The following is a 23,996-nucleotide window of genomic DNA, read 5'->3' on the forward strand; positions in this document are numbered from 1 at the left end:
TAACCTAGTTAAGCCATTAAATGTCACTTTAGTGTCTTAAAAATATCTAGTAAAATCTTATTTACTGCTATCATGGCAAAGATAAAATAAACCAGTTATTAGAATTTATTATGCTTAGAAATGTGTTGAAAGAAATTTCTCGCCGTTAAACAGCAATTGAGGAAAAAAATAAACAGGGGTTCTAATAATTCAGGGAGGCTATTAAATAGAAAATTTTTAATAGAAAATCCATGCAGGTTTTTGTTTGCTTTTATAGCTTGAATTATATCATCAATCTAACTAGTTTCTGACAGGCTTCATCACACAGTGCTTTTAATCAACATGTTTTTAATCATATTGTTTTTATAATATCAAATCTTTTAAATGTGAATAAAAAACCCATGCAGTTTTTTATTTTTGCTTTTGCAGATTAAATTAAATCATCAGTTGAACTATTTTCTCACAGACTTCATCACACTGCGTTTTTCATCAAGATGTTTTTATTTGTATTGTTTGTTCTTTGGAAAGGGAGTAAAGCAAATCATTAAAACAACACTTGTGATTATCGTAGGACAAGACACATCACATACCTGTGCCACATCATACATTCATTCATTCCTTCATTTTTCTTCAGCTTAGTAGCTTTCAGCTTGGAATGAACCACCGACTATTCCGGCATATGTTTTACGCAGTGGATGCCATTCCAGCTGCAACCCTGTACTGGGAAACAACCATACACTTTCACATTTACACTCATACACTACGGCCAATTTAGTTGACCAAATTCAACTACAATATACCACATGTCTTTTGACTATTGGGGAAGTCGGAGCACCTGGAGGAAACCTACAGGAATACGGAGAGAACATGCAAACTCCACACAGAAATGCCAACTGACCCAGCTGGGACTCGAACCAACAATCTTATTGCTGTGAGGCAACAGTGGTAACCACTTTGCCACTGTGTCGTCACCACACCATACATTACTTTAAAAAAAAAAAGCATTTTTACCACCAGAAAATAATAAATAATAAAATGAATACTGTCTTACCAGGTCCAGCGGGCAGTACCATGTGGTCTTCATTGGGGACGGCTCCCCCTTAAAGAACAGATAAAAAATATAATTTTATGACATATTATCAATGTAAACACTGTTTACGCACTCAAAAAAATGTACAGTTTAACCGTTATTTATAAGACTGTTGCCAAACAGGTTTCCTGAACACTCCCCAGGCCTGCTAGTGGTTGGATTAATGGATAACTCCGCCCTAAATCCCATACTATTGGTTAAGCCAGTCAAGGTTAATTTCAGTTGGGAACTCTTATCTTAAAAATCCTAAACCGTTCCAGTTATTTGCTGATAGCCATAGCTAAAGCTCCACTTTCTGTCCAAACAATGGATGCTTTTATATCTGGCTTGACATTTAAACCCTAATCTCTCTGATAAAGCTAAACATTTACATGTTATCTCCAGCTAAAACTTTAGCTTTATGCAAACTTCTGCCTTCACTTTCAGCTGTTAAACTGAAGCGTGTATCTGAATGCTTTGGTTTTACACGGCTCAGATTTTCCAGCATGAAAAATGCATGAGACAACAAGCCCAAAAACAAACCCAGTGATCATGAGTAAGTGTCTAAAAACATCCACGAGCTTCCCGATAGACTGACACACACACTGATTACTTATGCAGATCAAGTCCAAATTTGAACACTAACACAAGATCTTCGACCATGAAAAGCTGCTCTTTTTAATGTCGGATCATGAATGCTCAGTTGTTTCAGAACACACAAGATGCAAGGCCTTGAGGCAAAAGCAGAGCGAAAACATTCATACATTACCGCAGCTGCCCTTCACTTGCTTGAAATCATTCAGAGCTGCAAATGGAAAAACAACTGCTTGAAATGCTACCTTCAACTCTGCGAGTCCAGACAGGCAGAGATCTGCCAACTTCCTGGAAATCCTTAGAGTTTGCAGGAGAACTCCGTCTCCTTCAGGCCTTTTCATCTGTTCGATTTAATCCGTTTTGCTGGCTGCAGCTTTCAGAGGGCTGTTGATTTCATTTCAATCTTAATCTATCTGCCTTCCCCCGCTCAGATCTCACTCTCTCTGTTATGGAGCCATTGAAACACACCTGAGCTTGTCGCTAGGCCAACCCCCTCTACACACACACAAATACACACACTTACACACACGTCACAAGGCCACTCCTGTTACAGACTTGCGCACTCACACTTCTTCTCTCTTTCTCCTCTTTCATGTATGGGTAAATCCATATCTCAGCCCCAAGTCAAACGTTATGTTACTAAATTTTGTTTTAGGACGATTGAGTTTTTTATTTGTATTGACATTTCATGATATTAAACAGAAATCAAATCTAGAACCCAGCAAAATAATATAAATTAATAATAAATAAGAGTAAGTCATCTCCTCAGGTACTCTCCTTTAAAATGTGGTTGTCTAAAGTATGTACGCTATGTTCCACTCAAGAAACTTACCTATGGCATACATCAAAAGGCAGCTATAAACACCTTTTTGGCACTACATTAATAATTTATCCTGAATTTCTATTCAATGGTGTATATTTTACATACAGCAGACACATAAAAAAATATATATTACATTTCTGTTATTATTTATTAACAGAATATTATTAACAGATTTGATACAGTTTGAAAACAAAACTATATATTTTTTCCCATTTATTTATTTATTTATTTATTTATTTATTTATTTATTTAAGTGCATACTAATAATATATATAAAATATTGTCCAATATTTAAATAATAATTTTTTTGTAACTATATGTGACATTTACTAGAAAATGTGACACCCTCCAACTTTAATTATGTTTGTAATTAGATGGCAAATATAATAATATGATATGTATATGTTTTCCACCTCACCTGATTTATTTCACTGCATTAGCTTCTCTTATCTTCGTTTGAAAACACAATTTTTATTTAAGGCTTATGCAGCTAAAAAGAAATACGTCATCATTACGCCATCTTTATGTCATTGTTGAGGAAAGTAAATAAAAAGATTATTCTAATAGACAGATTGTGCTGGTTATCCTGTACGAAATTTAGTCATACTTATTACTGTAGTACAATAAGCAGTCTTATTTTTGCATGATATATTATAGCTTGTTTTTTTTTTTTTTAGATGCAGTGTATAACATCCAAGCAATTTATGAGCAATATCACACTCATAGCAATGCGATAAGGCTGTATATTGGCACTGGTGGGAGGCGTGTGTCCCACCAGTGACGATATACAGCCATATCGCACTGCTAAGAGTGTGATATTGCGTTTATACAACAGTTTGACGGCATAATTGTGTATATAAAAAAGAAAATCAAACACGTAGAGCCTCAAAATCCTTTTGTATGAGGAACTACTTTCTTACGCCATTAATTCAAATCTGCAGCTGATAGTCAGAAAGGCAGAAATCGTTGCTACTTCACCAACATCACTTTAGAGCTAGTGTTTCTAATGATTCTCTAGCGTAATGTCTAAAGTGATGACAAAAAATGTTTTGGTAAAATGTTAACATTATAAGGCTGAACGGCATGAAATGCAATCAGTCTACAGACATTTACCTGTATTTATCTGCTGCAATCAGGATATCACAATAATTAACCCAAAAAACCCCAAAGCAAAGCAAACACTACCAGATTACTGTTGTGTTTCAAAAAGGAAGAATGCTAAACACATGCTGGCATTTCTTCTTTCTTTCTTATTGATGAATAAGTCTGCAGGAACGAAAACAGGAGACTCATTAGACGGTTATTTGCAGAATATTGCACGACTATCAGCCAATCAGATTTGAGAACCAGACAGAACTGTTGTATATAATATAATATAATATAATGTTCATTCATTCATTTTCTTGTTGGCTTAGTCCCTTAATCCGGGGTCGCCACAGCGGAATGAACCGCCAACTTATCCAGCAAGTTTTTATGCAGCGGATGCCCTTCCAGCCGCAACCCATCTCTGGGAAACATCCACACACACATTCACTACAGACAATTTAGCCTACCCAATTCACCTGTACCACAAGTCTTTGGACTGTGGGGGAAACCGGAGCACCCAGAGGAAACCCACGCGAAGGCAGGGAGAACATGCAAACTCCACACAGAAACACTAACTGAGCCGAGGTTTGAACCAGCAACCCAGCGACACTACCTACTGCACCACTGCCTCGCCATAATATAATATAATATAATGTAATATAATATAATATAATATAATATAATATAATATAATATAATATAATATAATATAATATAATATAATATTAACATGCAAATAATACCAATGCAAAAAAAATCTAAATAATAATAAATGATATTAATAATCTTTTTTTTAAATAGAAATTCAAGTCCTTGTTTTAAACTTGGTTTAAGATAAGACTTTGACAGTTTCTTATAAGTCTTATTTATACATGTACACTATAATGCTGATTAACCTGTTCGGCGACTTAGAATTGATGAATGGAGCGAGAGTAAATAAATTCACTGTATTGGCTTCCGATTTCAAGAATGCCAACCTTTCCATCAAATCTACTGCTCACCAAGCTTGTATGTAAATCAGCCAAGATTTTATGGGCGATCTTAAAAGAGATCTTCTTTAAAAAGCAATGCATGACATGACAAATGCCTGCTAATAAAACACAGGGCAGCACCTGTTTATCTAACAGGGATACTGGAGCAAAAGCACATATTGACACAAAGATGGCGACAGGCTGTGCAGGTGTAAAGGCTTTGGTTACACTTTATGCAGCCGTGAGAGCGATCTGCGTTAATCTCTCTCATTACAGCCTGTTTCCTGTATTGTTTTACTGTTTATATGTAATGACACAATTGAGTTCCATGTTTCGGAAAGTAAAAATAGTTCGATGAACCACCACCACATGTGACCGCAGACATGAAGTTATATTACCTTAAGCTGAACTCAAACCCAGCCAAAACAAATCCCTTGAGATTTTTTAAGGTACTTCTGCTTCCTTGGTCATTTTTTTAAAGTGGTGCTTTAACCATATGAAAATAAATACAATTGTACCAATATGTCTAAAAATAAATTGCAAAAAGTTTTTAATGTTGCAATGTAGATTCTAGTTTGTTTGTTTTTGAGTGATTTTGAGCATGCTGCAATGCAAGCAGCAAAGCATTCTAGGTGATTGCCAAGGTGGTCATATGGCACTTCTTAGCAACTTCTAGGCAACACTTTTTGCATAGTTTGTACTATAACGTAAAAGTGTGAACTGTGAGGTCTTACGGTTCGGTTCGGTTGCGATTATCATGCCATCGATACAGTTCAATTCGATATCTCAGTGCATCACGGTGCATTGATGATGTTTAACATAAACAATTTTAAATTTTACTTCACAGCACAAGAATTCTTGTATTAAAATGTAGAAATATATTTATATATTATTTGTAATACAATTTTGTACTTTAATACAAGCAGTCAGATAAATGAAATGTACATTTAATTTTACCTGCAGAAAGAAAACACTGTATTTGAATGTATCAAGCAAAACTCAAGTACTTGCAAAGAACAACATGAGTATTTATAGCCAATAAACTAATGTAAATATTATCCCGCTTGCTTTTTGAGCATTGTTGAACTCAAAAAGCTCGACAACGTTTTTAAACGCCTATGATTTGCTGCGATATCCCATGATGCTCCGCGAGAGATTTCATAAATGAGAGCAAAGAGCATAGAATCACCAAGATGCGACACTATAGTTCCAATTGGCGAAACAGCCACTAAATGGCATGGCGGCCATTTTGGAATGAAAACTCCAAAAGTGCTTCTTCAGTCTTTCAGGTTGTATCTCAGCTTTAATGCACTTTTTAAATAAATAAATGAAAAACAAAGCAGCTGCTTGCCATCGCGACAGCAATAAGATGCGATAGACAGCCGATCGCTTTCATTCCAAAATGGCGGAATCCAGAGCTGTTGCTGGGCGCTGCTGTTGCAATTGAACAATCTATTGAGTGTAGCCTCTTGGTCATTCTAAGCTCTTTCGTAGGAGTGAAGTGACGCAACTGACACCGGTAGGTCACATGATCATGACAAAATGGCAGAATTCCATTAATACTTCTCACGTTTATACTGTATAAAACATACTTTTCTAACAGCCGAGTTAGTTAACTGAGTTGTAGGTGGTTTCGGACGCAGCTGTGTCTCTATCGCAGTGCATCGAAGAAACAATTCATTTTGACACCCCTGCTATAGTGTCATCTTGCAAACCACTGCAATGTATTTTTAAGATGTAAATAGTTTAAAGGGTGGTTGCTAATGCCTAGTTCACACTAGAGGATTTTAAACCTGATTTGAGCCCGATTTGGAAGTTAACGAGCTCGCCTACAGATCGGGCTGTCATCGGGAAGAAATCTGCGGGTGCTCGGCGCTCGCCGCTCTTTATGTGTGAACTACTGAGCAACGCATCAACGAGGCTCGCTGACGCGTCGCCGACACCTCGCAGACGGAAATCCAACATTCAGCATGCTAAATATTCCAGAGCGGTCGGCCGACTCAACCCCACGTGTGGTCAGATGTAGTAACGAGCTGCAGCCAATGAGAGAGCATATCAGCATGAGCTGAATGCCTGTGATTGGTCAGAATGGGCATCAGTGCAATCGCTTCATTCTGCGTTAGCACAGACATGAGAGTAGGCTATATTAACAGTGGAACTAGATCTCTGTAACTATTAGAATTACCATACTGCTCATTCTGACCGTTCTCATATAAAACGCCATATTGTCACAACATATTTACATTCAAAGCTATTATTGAGATATTAAAATTAAGCTTTGAATGTCTGGCATCATATTTAATGACACCATTACCCTAAAAATATAATATTTTTTTGGTAATACAGCCTATAAATATGTAGTTAAGATACTAAAACACTTAAAGGTCTTGGCTTTCATTTTCACTTTCAAACAGGAGCTTTTTAACAGCACAGAATATGCTGTTTTGAAAGATATCTGAAGTAAATTGATGTTTTTGCCATCAGAAAGTTTTGTTTATGTTAGCAGGATGTTGCCAGGCAAGAAAATGCACACATATTTAAAGTCACAGCGAAAAGTATCAGACATGCATGCAGTCATTTTAACCAACATGGTAATTTAAGGCAGAAATGCTCAGTTCTTTACTGTTTTGTAATAAAAAAATAACAATGTCAGAAAGAAATACACTGATAGTTAGAAAACGGCATGGTGTTATAAATATGTTAGTTTTATTTCAAAGAGTTATAAAATTACAAAAATTAAAAACTCTCTGTGTATCTATCCACTGAAACCTGCAGATGAGTGATTAATCCTTTCATAAATCAGCTGATTTGACGATGTTTTTAAATGCTTTCTCCAAAGCTTGAAAAGCTGTCAGTGATGTAATCAGCACACAAGCAGCCAATAGTGTTCAGCTTTTTCTGACGACTCCTCCCTCAAAATTTCATTGGCTGTGGTTTGGTAGCTTGAATGAGCTGATGGGGAATGAGATGTTGTCAGATCATGTAGTGTGTGACCCCCCTCTTGTGGATCGTTCACGGAGTGTTGCGTAGTGTGAAACCCACAGAGATCAAAAGACACAAAGTCAAGTCATGTAGTGTGAACAGCACAGCGATCTGTTGATGTTTAAAATCCTGTAGTGTGAACTAGGCTTAAGGTGTAACTATGAACTTTATACAATGTTTTAAATAGATTTAGTGTATTGCTATTTTTTGTGGGGCTACACTGTAAAAAAAACTGCAGGGTTTCAAACAATTATTTCAAGTTGTCCCAACACAAAGTTAACAAATTTAAGTCGATTATCAAGAATTGTGTTCTTTCAACTCGATTTAAATGAGTAATTTGAACAAGCAGCAAAACTACTTTTTGAGTCTAAGTGGTTAGCACAGGAGTGTCCAAGCTTGGTCCTGGCGGGCCAGTGTCCTGCATAGTTTAGCTCCAACTTTCTTCTACACACCTTCTTGGATGTTTCTTGTATTCTTAATAAAAGCTTGATTATCTGGTTCATGTGTGTTTAATTGTGGTTGGAACTAAAATATGCAGGACACTGGCCCTCCAGGACCGAATTTGGACACCCCTGGTTTAGCATGATTGCCTCACAACTAAAGACATGCGGTATAGGTGAATTGGATAAACTAAATTGCTGTTAATGTGTAAATGGTGTGTGTCTGAGTGTTTCCCTGCACTGAGGGTTGTACTCTTATTGCTGGTTGGATAAGCTTAGTCCTTCGGCTATTCCCTTATTTATCAGGGGTCGCCACAGCAGAATGAACTGCCAACTATTCCAGCATATGTTTTACGCAGCGGATGCCCTTCCAGCCACAATCCAGTTTTTCGGAACTCAGTACTCTCGCAGTTACACACGCACTCATACACTATGGCCAATTCTGTTTACCCGCTTCGCCTACCGTACTGCATGTCTTTGGATTGTGGAGGAAACAGAAGCACCCGGAAAAAACCCACACCAACACGGGGAGAACATGCAAACACCACACAGAAATGGGACTTGAACCAGCGATCTTTCTACTGTGAGATGACAGTGCTAACCGCTGAGCCACCATGCCACCCACTCATTCTAACTTTAGCCCCAAAGCACAAACAGTTGCTTTGTATAACTAGCACTTCTTGTGTGTATTGTCTCTTCTTATTGAATCGCTGAATGCCAAGTCAATCATAAGTTACTTTAGAAAAAAGCATCTGCTGAAAGACTAAATACATTCATTAATTTTCCTTCGGCTTAGTCCGTTACTTATAAGGGGTCACGACCACTCAACCACCAATCAATAAGAATGTATGGCAACATGGTAAAGAAAGCAGGTGATAACGCAACAACTCAGCAACCACCCAAAATGTACAGTAATATGAGTCTATGTGACTGCCAAGGCAGATTTACAGTACAGTATGTGGTTAGATTGCAGCTGCTGGGAGTTCAGAGTGGTTTCTTTCTAACATAAGATACAAAACTCGCTCATTTCAATACCATTAACTGATCCTCTATGAGTCAGGCCTGGAATCAACCTTATCAGGTCGTTAACAGCCGCTTTTACAGTAGCTGTAAATATCAGGTTGCGAAATTCACATTGACTGGTATGTTTGGAAACTCTTGAGTTTCATCTTTAGATTAAAACAGCTGTGAGTTTCCTTTTTTTACTCAGCCGACAGGAAGTGCATAATAAGTATGGACAAACACAGGAAACAGGACATGCTGTCATGTCATGCTGCCCTTCCTCCTCACACAAACACACAAACTCAAACACTATCAGCCTCGGTTTGAGAACAAGAAAACCTCTATAGTGTTTCCCGAGACAACATCAGCTACTCTGTCTGTTTACTATAGTCTAGGGGAAATTGGGACAGCTGTATAAAAATAAAGAAACAAACATTTTTGTCCAGTCACAAACAGGTTAGCTGGACCTATATTGCAGAGTATTATCAAGATTAAGATATTATTATGCTTAAGAGGGGCAATTATTAACTTTGTGAAATAAAACTTATATGATTTTTGATTCGTTGACATTGACGTGTCATTCAGCTTGTTGGGATATTTTTTGATTAAAATAATTTAGCTTTAAAATCATTGGAGTTTCCATGACAGAGTAAAATAAGTAAAAAAAAGTGCATACAAATAATTTTACCTACATTTTTTTACATGTTGTTTCACAAATAGACTTAATTTCTTAATTTCTAAATTAAATATCCATTAATATATATATATATATATATATATATATATATATATATATATATATATATCAGTTAGCATGAAAATATTAGGTGGCACAACTATTTTAAACAATGGTTTTGGCAATGGAGTTGGGGATCCACTTGCAGTTTATTAGAGAAATCAGTTTATTAGAGAAGTTGTGCAGGCAATGGTCAAAAACAGGAGCATAAAGGCAATCCAAAATACATAGTCAAAAATACGGGCAAATTGTCAAGCTATGTATCAAAATGGTAAACAAGACAGAGGATCAAAACATAGCAAGACAAACAAGGAAAACTGCTTTGTAATGCTACACAGGGTAAACAAGACTCAGCAATGTGTATGAGAAAGTGAGTGATGAGTTTGAGCTGTGTGTGTGTCTGGCCAAATAACTGTCACCTGTTGCAGGAGTGATGAGTGCATCTGGGAGTAATTCTGAAAGTTGTAGTTCAGTTCAGTGTCCAAATTGTAGTTCTCCAGCGATCTGCAACCGATCTATCGCTGGTGATAATAATAATAATAATAATAATAATAATAATGATGATGATAAATTTTAGCAATAAAATCTGCAAATTTTCATGATTTCTGAAGGATCATGTGACAACTTAAGACTCCAGATGAATCAGCTTTGCATCACTGGAACAAATTAGATTTTATATTAAATAAAAATGCAAAGCTATTTAAATTGCAATAATATTTCATAACATCACAGTTTTACTGTATCTTTTGATCAAATAAACCTCTATGTGCACAAATGCCCAAATGTTTGAACATCAAATTAATGACAGATATTTTCGTGCATGTATGAGAGTTATGATGGAAATAAATTCACAAAAATGCCTCCCAAACATTAAAAAAAAATATCTGATTGCATGAAAATATTAGGCGGTACAAGTATTTTCAACATTGATAATAATGAGAAGAAATGTCATTAGCAGAAAATAGCATATTATAATGATCTCTGAAGGATCATGTGACAACTTCAGACTCCTGATGAATCAGCTTTGCATCTATGAAATAAATTAGATTTTATATTAAGCCAAAATATATACAAGCTATTTAAATCGCTATAATATTTCAGAATATTTTGATTTTACTGTTAATCAAATTAACCTCCATGAGCACAAAAAGCAACCCCAAACATTTAAACAACGAATTAAACACAGATGTATTTATATGAGTTGTGACAGAAATAAATTCACAAAAATGCCTCTCAAAAATAAATAAAAATATCAGATTGCATGAAAATATTAAGCGGCACAACTATTTTTAACATTGATAATAATAAGAAGAAATGTCATTAGCAGAAAATGGCATATTATATTGATTTCTGAAGGATCATGTGACAACTTAAGACTCCTGATGAATCAGTTTTGCATCACTGGAGTAAATTAGATTTTATACTAAATAAAAATGCAAAAAAGCTATTTAATTTGCAATAATATTTCAGAATATTACAGTTGTACTGTTGATCAAATAAACCTATATGAGCACAAAAAGCAACCCCAAACATTTGAACAACGAATTGAACACATATATTTGTATGTGTATGTGAGTTATGATGGAAATAAATTCACAAAAATGCCTCTCAAACATAAATAAAAATAACAGATTACATGAAAATATTAGGCGGCACATATATTTTCAACATTGATGATAATAATAAGAAATATTCTTATCAAGGCAATCTGCATATTATCAGGATTTCAGAAGGATCATGTAACAACTTTAGACTACTGATAAATCAGCTTTGCATAACTGGAATAAATTAGATTTTATATTAAATAAAAATACATACAAGCTTTAAATCACAATAATATTTCTGAATATTATGATTTTACTTTTTCCCAGAGATGGGTTGCGGCTGGAAGGGCATCCGCTGCGTAAAAACTTGCTGGATAAGTTGGCGGTTCATTCCGCTGTGGCAACCCTGGATTAATAAAGGGACTAAGCCGACAAGAAAATGAATAAATAAATGATTTTACTTTATCTTTTGATTAAATTAATCTCTATGAGCACAAAAAGCAACCCCAAACATTTGAACAACGAAGTAATGACTATATATTTGTATGTGTATGTGAGTTATGATGAAAATAAATTCACAAAAATGCCTCTTAAACATTACAAAATATCAGATTGCATGAAAATATTAGGCGGTACAACTATTTTCAACATTGATAATAATAATAGGGAATGTCATTAGCAGAAAATGGCATATTATATAGATTTCTGAAGGATCATGTGACAACTTAAGACTCCTGATGAATCAGCTTTGCATCACAGGAATAAATTAGATTTTATACTAAACAAAAAAATTGAATCAAGCTATTTAAAGTACAGCAATATTTCAGAATATTACAGTTTTACTATATTTTCTAAACACAAAAAGCAACCCCAAACATTTGAACGACGAATTAATGACGATATATTTCTATTTGTATGTGAGTTAAGATGTAAATAAATTCACAAAAATGCCTCCCAAAGATTAACAAAACCCTTATATGTCCCAGGTGGAATGTGTTCTCTCAGAAGAGCGTCGTAAACACATCACAAGGGAGCTATTTACAGAGACCTTTTGTTTCTGCTTTCTCTATGAATACCTCGTCTGGCCTGCTTCTCCCTCTTTTATCTTCTGCTCTTCTTCTGTTCTCATCTATTATAGCATCGACCGACTTTTCCTCTTTCTCTGCCAATCGAAGGCACACTGCGACTGCCACTGACGATCACAATGAAGCTTAATGGAAATCAGTCAATCATTCCGGGCCTGCTGTTAAAGGTTTAGTCTTTGCAGTGCTGTATGGCAAGCAGTTTCAACCTTTATTTATTTATATATATGAAAGGAACAATCTGGACGACACGATGGCTCAGTGGTTAGCACTGTCGCCTCTCTGTAAGAAGGTTGCTGGTTTGAGGCCTGGTTGGGCCAGTTGGTGTTTCTGTGTGGAGTTTGAATGTTCTCCACGTGTTGGTGTGGGTTTACTCCGGATGCTCCGGTTTCGCCCACAGTCCAAAGACATGAGGTATAAGTGAATTGAATAAACTAAATTGGCTGTGTGTGTGTGAATGTGGGAGTGTATGGATGTTTCCCACTACTGGGAACTACATAGGAACTGTCTGATGATAGGTAAAAATGTTTTTCAAAATGAGCTTTGTAAAAGTGTTTCACACTTTGTAATGTTGTTTTGCACTTCACGGCCACCGTATTATATGAACAATTATTATTTAAATGAGTGAAAATTAAACAAGTACTGATCGGTTTATGAATAAATGTCTAGACAGCTTGCCATACAACATGTATTGAGACACACGCCGCTGCATGTGGCCCACGGCACACTATTGAGGGGACATAATGAGCACTCTGTAGACAACTGGGTCAGCTGAGGTTGTTTTTAGCTAAACAATTATCCACCCTAACATCTCTCCACTCCCTCGCTCTCTCTTTCGTTATATGTTACACCCAGAAACACACACAAGGAAGTTACGCGGTGCATTTTGACCTGCACATATGCATCCTGCCGTAGTCATGAAAGAATCAAGAGAAGACCGGATCTGGTTTCATCCTGTTGAGTCTTTTCTGGCCTTGCTTTTGTGTCATTTGAGCGAACCGGTGTGTGTTCATCTGTATGGACTCCTGCATTATTCACTGAGGAGCCGTGAGCCGATCATGTGACGATAACAGCAGGGATGTTTCTGAAGTCAACTTTAACTGCAAACTTTAAAATGCAAAAAATGGCCCTGCAGGGTGACTAAAAGAGTTCATTTGCAGAGGCAGATAACTTTGTGTTAATAAAGTAAAGTACATATTTTATGATATTTATAATTTATAATAATATGTAGTAAAATAAATAAATAAAAATGATGTATTTTATAAATAAATAATTAAGTTTATAACTACAATATAGTAAAACAAAATAAATAAATAAAATTATGTCATTTTTATAAATAAATAAATTAGTTTATTAATACAATATTCATTCATTTTCGAAAATGAAGCTGCATTTATTTGATCTATACTGTAAAATACTGAAGTACACTGAAGAATATTGTAAAATACGATGACACATTATTACGATTTTAGAAATAAACAATAAAATGGACAGAAATGACCCTGCAAGTTGACAAAATGCTATATATATATATATATATATATATATATATATATATATATATATATATATATATATATATTGTTGTTGTTTTTTAATGTAGATACCAGAAAAATGAAAAACACAAATAAAGCGTTTATCAAATAATAAATTTTTTGGATTTTTATTATATTAAAATATTTTTTATTAATTAAATTATTTATTATTATTTAAATTATTTGAAATATTATTATTTATTATTATTATTATTATTTTATTTATTAATTTTTATTTATTCAAATTAATCTTACTATTAACATTAAATTATTTAAATAAAATAATTTATAAGGAACATAACATTTTGTGGATTTTGTACTGCTTCCTTTTTTATCTATTAAAACATTTTTTATATTTTATTATGTTTTAAAACATTTTATTACTGTGGATTTTTATTTTGATAAAATAAATAATAAAATAAAGTTAAAAAAGTTTTAAAAATCATGTTTTTTATAAATAAATATTTTTATAAATAAAATTTTCAAATTACATTTTAAAAATCATGTTTTATAAAAAAAATGTATTTTTATAAATAAATTTATAAATTTATAAATAAATTAATTTTGTATAAATAAAATAAATATGACTATATCTGTATATCGGCACTGGTGAGAGGTGTGCATTGGCTCAAGTTTGCAGGCTGAGTGCCTTAGCGTCCTACCAGTGATAATATACAGCCACATCGCACTGCTACTACTGTGATATTGCGTTTATACAACAGTTCGACAACATAATCATGTAAATAAAAAAGAAAATACAGAGAGTCTTAATATCCTTTTGTAAGTGGAACTACTTTTTTCTGCCATATATTCACATCTGCAGCTGACGTCAGAGCAGCAGAAGCCGTTACTAATTCACCAACGTCACTTTTAAAGCTGATGTTTAAATGATTCTCTAGCGTAATGTCTAAAGTGATGACAAAATAGTCGAAATGCCCTCAGTCTACAGAAATATCTCCCAGTATTTCTCTGTTGCAATCGGGAGATAACAATATTACTATGGTATAAATACAGCCCTACAACATAATAATGATATAATCAGCTGTAGTTTGAAATTATGTTTGAGTTTTTCTAGGGCTTTTTATGCGATCCCTTTCGCCCTTTAGTGGATGAACATTGTCAACCGTCTTTGCTCAAAAACGGCGCGCTGTCTCACAGAAAATATAAATATTTAAAAATAGGCACTTTCCTTATAAATAAACCACAGTTGTAATTTAAACAACTAGGTTCTTGACTAAAAAAGCCTCAAAAGTACATCATGTTACTCAACAGCAGCAATATTTGTCAAACTGTAGAGTGTCTTCTGCTTGTTGCTATATGTGGGTGGAGTAATACACAAGGGTGAAGAGTGCAGAGTCTGTACGAGTGCTGTTACTGGCAGAATATTGCACGGCTCTCAGCCAATCAGATTCAAGAACCAGGCAGAACTGTTGTGTAAAACATTTTATCCTTTGATTCCAAAGCAGATCTTTACATGCAATTCAAGCTGCAAAATCTGCTGATTTGTTGAACATTTATTATTATTATCAATAATAATCAACAATAGTTTTTGCTTCCTTGATTCATATTTAAGGATATTTTTATATAGAAAGTATCAGAGAGTTCAAAGGAGCGGCACTTATTTGAAACAGAAATATTATTCAGTGCTCATGTGCCATGAACAGGAGGGAAGTTTCTAGAGTGAAATGATTGGGTTGAAGGGCTTCTGTTTTTAGACCGGGAAACCCAGCTGAGTGTTGAATGAAACTCAGCCTTGGTGTAGCTGTATCTAGTCAATACTCAGGATGTTGTGACAAGAAAAAAGGAGCAGAGGCGTAACCACTACAGTGTTCATATTAGTGCTCTTTCAATGGTTTTGTCAATGGCAGATTTTCAATTGTGTCAATTTGTGTCTGCTTGATGCAAGTCAATGCTATAGATGTCTTATTCAGTTTAGATGACACAGCTGTTAAATAACTGGAAAAAATTACTTTCAGCAAGAAATCAACTTACTTTTCAACATTAGAATCCATTGTTTTATTTGATTTGAAATAAACCTGTATATTTATGTCTGTAAAGAATTTTTGAGGTAGTTATTTTTATTTATTATAATAATAATAATAATAATAATAATAATAATAATAATAATAATAATAATAATAATAATTAGTGGAATCACTGGCCCATTTATCCATCATATGTTTTTTACACAGCGGATGCCCTTCCAGCCGCAGCCCAGAACTGGAAACTGGAGCACCCGGAGGAATCCCACGCCAACATGGGGAGAACATGCAAACTCCACACAGATATGCCAACTGACCCAGCTGGGGCTCGAACCAGCGACCTTCTTGCTGTGAGGCGACAGCACTAACCACTGAGCCACCGTGATGCCCCATAATAATAATAATAATAATAGTAATAATAATAATTGTAATTGTTTTCATGTTTTTTTAATAATTAATATCTTTTGATATCTAATATCTTTAATTTTCTACTTAACATGCTGAAAAATAATAAATATTTTTATTTAATAATTTTAAAATACTTTATTTTTTATATATATTTATTTATAATATATAATAATATATACATATAATATGTATTACAAATACATAATATAATAAATAATAAACCTTTAAAAACCTAATTTTTTTAAACAATATGTATAAAAAATAATTCTGATAATTATCTGTGTAAATCCAATATGTGAGTAAATTAGAAGTATTTATGTATAATATTTGTTAATTGTTATATTCATTTTTACACATTTGTTGTTTTATTAATTTTATCAATAATATCAGTACAAATAATAGTGATAAATCATAATATGAGTGTATGTTTATTTGTATTATATTTATTACTTCTTATAAAAATGTACATTTAATTGTGTTATTCAATACTTTTATTGGGGTTTATACTGTATACACACACACACACACACACATACAGACAGACACACACACTACAAGTCAAAAGTTTAAGAACAGTAAGATTTTGAAGATGCCTCTTCTACTCACCAAACCTGCTTCAGTTTAATCCAAAGTACAAAAAGAAATGTTTAACATTTATAATATTAAAATTACTCTTTTAATTGAATATATTTTTTAAAAGTAGATTTCAAAAACTGAATTTCAGCACCATTACTTGTCACATGATCCTTTAGAAATCATTAAAATATTTTTATTTTCCAAATAAATGTTTATTATTATTATTATTATTATTATTATTATTATTATTATTATTATTCTTATTATTATTATTATTATTATTAATGTTATTATTTTATTGTTATTGTTATTATTATTTTATATTATTATTATTATTAGTTATTGTTATTATTACTTTTTTCCCACAGCGGAATGAACTGCCAACTAATCCAGCGTATGCTTTAGGCAGCGGATGCCCTTCCAGTTGCAACCCAGTACTGGGAAACACCCATACACTCTTGCATTCACACACATGCACTACAGCCAATTTAGCTTATTCAATTCACCTATAGCTCATGTCTTTGGACTGTGGGGGAAACCGGAGCACCCAGAGGAAACCCACGCCAACATGAGGAGAACAATGCCAACTGACCCAGCTGGGGCTCGCTCAAACCAGCCACCATGCCGTCTCTTAAATTACATTTATTCCAATGTAATTAAATATATATTTAAATTCTAAATTAAAGTTATTTTATTTAGCAGAAATGTATATAGAAATGTTTCTGTTTTACTTTATGCAGGCTTGGTGAACAAAGGAGACTTTAAATATATGTCTATTTTAAAAAGTACAGTTCTAAACCTTTAGACCGGTAGTGTGCAATACACACATTAAGCTAGCGACATGTAATCTGACGATATATAAACACACAGCATGAGAGAATAGCAGGTGGAGTCCCAAATAGCAGCGCACAGGGCTTTTGCTTCAGACTGATAAGGAACTCACAGCTCACAGTACAGCTAAAACAAAACGGCTAAAACAAACAATCTAAGAGCAGCAGATGAGTCTATTTGAATGTATTCACTTTCCGCCCGGGCCACTTCACACACAGCGCTGTTAGTTATGTAATAGATCCTCTTCAAACTAACATTCGCGGCCCCTGCAGCTTTTTCTCAGAACTAACCAAATGTAGCTTCAGCTTTCCTTATGATTGCGCGTCTCATGAGGACGAAGCCTCCGTCACTTCAGATCAAAACGCTGCTGGAAGAGCCAAAACTCGCCTCAATATCCTGTTTCAAGTTTAATCCACAAGTGAAAGCTGATCTCGCTCAAAACACCAAAGCTGCCTGTTAGACTCAAACCTTCTGTTGGCCTTGCATGGAAATATAATAATGTTGAGGAAGGCCACATAAGAAGTGAGGGTTTACAACATTTACCAACGCATTATTTACATCCAAACTCATGCTTGATTTCCATGATTTAACATGAACTAACAATGAATAGCTGTATTTTCATTATCTAACGATAACTAACATGATCAAATACTGTAATAAATGTATTGTTCATTGTTTGTTCGTGTTAGTAAATGTATTAGTTAACTAATACAACTTTTTAGTAAAGTGTTACCAGAGTAAGAAATAGCTGAGAGGCCTCTAGGGTAGATATAAAGTTACCATTGGTTTTGTGTGTTGTTCATGTACAGTTACTATGGTTTGAAAATTAACCAGAACTTGAAAAGGCATGGCCCTGATGATGGAAAAAAATGCCTTATCTTAAAAATATTGGTGCCTGAGATATTACTCTGACAGTGCATTTATAGTATATTTTATTATGACATTTTGATCCATTTTTACAGTTGACTTTTTATTTATATCTGGTTTTATTTGACTTATTTAGTTGTATTTCTTTCCTTGTTCTTACCTAAAAATGTACAAAGGTTTAGAAAGTGTTTAATACGAAAAAGAAGTCTGTTTTTTTCAAAGTTGCATATATTGGTCAAGCTTTACAATAAGGTTCATTAGTTAATGTTAATTAATGCATTTACTAACATGAACAAACCATGAACAATACATCTACTAATGTATTTGTTCATGTTAGTTAGCGTTAGTTAATGAAAATACAGTAGTTCATTGTTAGTTCATGTTAACTCATGGTGCATTAACTAACGTTAATAAGCATGGACTTGGATGTTAATAATGCATTAGTAAATGTTCAATTATGATTAATAAATGCTGTACAAGTGTTGTTCATGATTAGTTCATGTTAACAAATGCATTAACTAATGAACCTTATTGTAAAGTGTTACCCATATATCTAACGCAGGCTTATTCTGAAAATGTACCCCATATACATTTCTGGGGAGCGTCAAATACATCCCAGGAGCTACGTTTATTTGCAGTTTGGGTTTTCGCAAATCCACAAGAAACTGCTGTGTATGCTTTCTCCAACCCAGGCTCATTCTGGAAATGTAGCCCTACAGATGTTTCTATAGAAAGTACATCCCGGGAGGTATGTATTTGTGCAGTTATTGTTTTCACTAATCCATTCACGCCTGCACTCTTCCCACGTAAAAAGCCGCCGGAGGCCGCTGTCGAGCGAGTTTCTGTCCGACTGACTGAATGACTGGGCGTCCGGCGATTTTACAAAAGCCGTCCAGAAAAAGAAAAGCCCTCGTCCGATATGGGGATATATATATATATATATATATATATATATATATATATATATATATATATATATATATATATATATATATATATATATATACATATATATATATATATATATATGTATGTATATATGTATGTATGTATGTATGTATGTATGCATGCATGCATGCATGCATGCATATATATATATATATATATATATATATATATATATATATATATATATATATATATATATATATATATATATATATATATATATATATATACCCTTTTTTTCTTCCTGCATTTAACATGTTGTCTATACTGTAAAAAATCCTGGATGCCTTAATTTTTTAAGCTGAATCAAATTAACCTCATAAGTCCAATGAACTCATATTATGTTGAACTGACTTAAAACGGCTTGTGTGACTTATAAAGTTAAGTTAGAACATGATTAACTTTGTTTATTAAGTTACAATGACCTAAAAACAAATGCTGTCAGGACTAGTTGACTAATTGATCATCTCATTTTACAGTGCATGAACTGTAAATAAAAGCCCTTTAAAAACACAATTGATGCAGACATTAAAACAGGAAGCCTCATCTCTGACCCCTGCATATTAAAGCTGACACGCAGCAGTGAATCATGATGTCATCGTCATCTTCCTCTCACCTGTGTGTGATGATCTGCCTCTCTGTGTTCACTCTCCTTCCACAGCTGATCCGGGGAGCCGTCCAACTCCGTCTGCAGCGCTCGGTATCCGATCAGCGGCACTTCTCTCGGACCCACACCCGGCAGATCCACCCCTGACGACTTCATACTGCGCGGGATCATGCTGGAGCTGCTGGGCCAAAACACCAACACATCAAAACACAGAGACGAGCGCAGGTACAGCGCAGTTCTCCCTGCCAGATCATTTGTTTTGATCATTTACATTTCTCGTCAACTTCACATTTGAATGCAGGCCCCTCCCTCGCCTTTCCCCTTTCCCTCGGCGGTATGCATATTAGCCCGCAGAAGCAGATACAGATCTCTTTCAGGAAGAGAGAGATGGAGCAAAACTCACAGCTTTTGTCACAAAACAACATCAAATCTGTCAAAAAGCGCAAGCTCGTGAACACGAAGTCTACGTTCATTCACTAATCAGGGAGAAACATTTGTATGCAGAACGAGACTCAATTGGGTTAAACCTAAGTGTAATATAAAGCTTTCTTTCGTGTAACCCCTCAGCACTATTACCCAGCTTAATTTCATCAAGCGTCATTCAATAGCCAGAGTTTTGTCATAGTTTTCAGCAGAGCTCATTCAGTATGACACATCCATCTCGCGTTAACGCCTCTCGCTCACTGCGCACTTTATGCTCAAATACCTGTTAGGGGACTAATATCTCGTCCATCCGCCCCTGAGTGTCGGTTCCTCGGAAGTCAGAGTTTGTGCTCTTCCATATCTGTGCTCTCCTGCTTCGCCAAGTTCGCCTGTCATCGCTTATCGGGCCGCTGAAGGCGCGAGCTGCGCGCGTCGCTGTGAGCTGATGGCTGGTGACGCGCGCGCGGGCGCAGATCCTGCTGTCACTCCGGCGCGCGCGGTCATTGGCTACACCGCGTGCACGAGAAGCGCTGCCCGCTAAATTCAGAGCAGCGCTCAGGGGCTGATGGTCTCACCGGGGCTGAAAACCGGACAGACTTTTATTGTAAACGGAGTCTAGCCTACGCGGAAACAAGGACATCCCTTTTGCTCTGCTGAAGCGCTGCTGCCCAGCTCCACTTCATCTTCCTCTTTTTTTCTTTCTTTTCATTCCTCTTTTTCTTCCAGTTTCCTTTGTTTTTCTTTCTTTCTTTCTTTCTTTCTTTCTTTCTTTCTTTCTTTCTTTCTTTCTTTCTTTCTTTCTTTCTTTCTTTCTTTCTTTCTTTCTTTCTCAGATCTTATAGTTTTTCCTATATTTTATTCTTTCTTTCTTCCTTTCCTCTTTTCCCCTTTGTTTTTCTTTCTTTCTTTCTTTCTTTCTTTCTTTCTTTCTTTCTTTCTTTCTTTCTTTCTTTCTTTCTCTCTTTCTTTCTTTCTTTCTTTTGTGCCTGTTTTCACTTTTAAGAAAAAATATTCGATTTTAATGTTTGTCTAGGGCAGCATGGTGGCACAGTGGATAGCGCTCTTGCCTCACAGCAAGAAGGTCACTGGTTCGAGCCTCGGTTGGATCAGTTGGTGTTTCTTTGTGGAATTTTGCATGTTCACGTGGGTTTCCTCCATAGTCCAAAGACATGTGGTGTAGGTGAATTGGGTAGGCTAAATTTTCTGTGTGTGAATGAGAGTATATGAAACATATGTTGGATAAGTTGGCGGTTCATTCTGCTGTGGCGACCCCAGATTAATAAAGGGACTAAGCAGAAAAGAAAATGTTTTTGTATCAGTCATGATCTACCATTTCTTTTTCATCCGTCATAATTTAATAACTTTTTTATTATTTTATAAAAAAAATTTATATTATTTTATTATTATTTTTTAAACTCATATTTGATTTTATTGTTTTATTTTATTATTTAAAAAAATAATTTAAAATTTGCTTTATTTGAATACTTTCCTACATTAAATTTTTTATGATTTTATTATTTTATTTAATTTTTCTCAATTTATTTTGTAATTTTTTTATTACTTTTATTATTTTATTATTTTATTTTGTTTTATTTTTATGATTTTATTTTTTATTTTATTTAGTTTTTTTTTTATAATTTTGAATAATTTATTTATAATTTTTTATTTAATTAAATTTTATATACATTTTTGTTTTATTTTATTTTATTATTTTCCTGTAACTGTTTTCAACATTTGCCCAATTATTCAGCAATTATTACCCAGATTATGACTTCATATTAAAATAGTTACAGCCTGAAGTCTTTATATATTTCATGCAGGATTTACATAATTAATTTGTCACCATTTAAACAAGCTTGACAAGAGCGATTAAAACCATAACATTGGTGAGGAGAAAAGAAACACCAAATAGAGTAAAATATGCTGTTATATGCATATAAGCATATAAATTTTAATCACATTTTGATGCATCAACAACTACCCAACCCAATTACAAATATTAGCTTGATTTATGAACCGTTTGTCAATAAGAAGTCCCATTTAGCTGCATGCATTAGTGTGTGTTTGCATGTGTGTGTGTGTTTGTGTGTGTGTTTGCATGTGTGTGTGTGTTTGTGTGTGTGTTTACTCTCTCACACATTGTCAAGGTTGTATTTTATTGCCTGGTGTTGTTTCACGGTCTGCATTTTAAGTGGCTGCTGCTGTTGTAGTTTTTTGATGTGTATGATTTATGCTTTTGAATGGCTGGCCAGTTTCTAGCAGGGTGATTATTTAAAGCTAATCCTTGAGCATAGTGCCAGCTGTGGACGACACTCTGACCTTCAGTATTTTTTTATGGCATGGCCTTGCAGACAAGAAAACCTTTAACAACAATAATAAGAAGAGAAAATAGCACGCACGTGTGGAATCATCAATAGCATTAGCTGCCAAATGTACATTAATTGTATTATGCAATTATGCATTTTGAATCGTAGTGCACTTATAGCATGAACTGACAACATGAGCGGGTTGAAAAAACAAGAGTTACTTAATATATTTGTATAAGCACTTTTTGAATTACAAAAAATATTTAGGTAAATATGTAAATATGCGCAGAAGGTAGTGCTGTCACCTCATAGCAAGCAGGTCGCTGGTTCGAGCCTTGGCTGGGTCAGTTGGCATTTCTGTTCTGTTTGCATGTTCTCCCCATGTTGGGTTGGCGTGGGTAGTGCTCCGGAGTCCAGAGACTGCCATAGGTGAAATGGGTATGCTAAATTGTCCATAGTGTCGGTGTGGGAATGAGTGTGTATGGGTGTTTCCCAGTGATGGGTTGAAGCTGGAAGGGCATCTGCTGCTTAAAACATGATTACTGATTAATAAAGGGACTAAGCTGAAAATAAAATTAATGAATGAATATTTTATTTTATTTTATTATTATTATTATTATTATTAATAATAATAATAATAATATTAATAATGCTAATAAATATTAGTAGTAGTAGTAGTATATTTGCTAGTCATTGTTATAATTATTAATATCAAATAATATAATGTATTATATAAACATTATATATATATATACATATATATATATATATATATATATATATATATATATATATATATATATATATATATATATATATTTTATATTATATACAATTTATGTGTATATAATGATTATAATAGTAAAACAATATATATTATTAATATTGCAATAATGCATGCAATGTCTATAATAAGAAATGTACATTATATTATGTAAATAAATATAGGATATAATGACTAATAATTTTTTATTAGTAGTAATATTAATTAATTGAATATCAAAATTTGCATTATTTGCAGTTTGCAAGTATGCACTTCAAATCATAGTTTACATAATAAACATATATATCAAAATAACCTAATATGTTTGTATTAGCACTTGCCTAACAACACATATGTTAAGTATGTATATAAATTATTATTATTATTGCTATTATTATCATTATTATTAAGAAGGTTGCAGGTTCGAGCCTCGGCTGTGTCG

General features: G+C 34.2%; 1 protein-coding gene across 4 annotated transcripts in view; it reads right to left on the bottom strand.

Annotated features, from left to right (window-relative positions):
* rgl2 (ral guanine nucleotide dissociation stimulator-like 2) overlaps positions 1-20,939 on the bottom strand; it is a 58,587-nt gene extending 37,648 nt beyond the window's left edge. The window contains exons 1-3 of one of the 4 annotated variants that reach the window (XM_005158384.5): positions 20,769-20,939; positions 20,072-20,240; positions 1,031-1,078 (exon numbers count right to left, since the gene is read on the bottom strand). In XM_005158384.5, the coding sequence (XP_005158441.1) occupies positions 1,031-1,078; positions 20,072-20,233 (210 nt within the window). In that variant the 5' untranslated portion in view covers positions 20,234-20,240; positions 20,769-20,939. 4 annotated transcript variants of the gene reach the window in all.
* Between the last annotated feature and the right edge of the window lie 3,057 nt (positions 20,940-23,996).

This window comes from Danio rerio, chromosome 16 (genome assembly GCF_049306965.1).
Source record: "Danio rerio strain Tuebingen ecotype United States chromosome 16, GRCz12tu, whole genome shotgun sequence".
Taxonomy (NCBI): domain Eukaryota; kingdom Metazoa; phylum Chordata; class Actinopteri; order Cypriniformes; family Danionidae; genus Danio; species Danio rerio.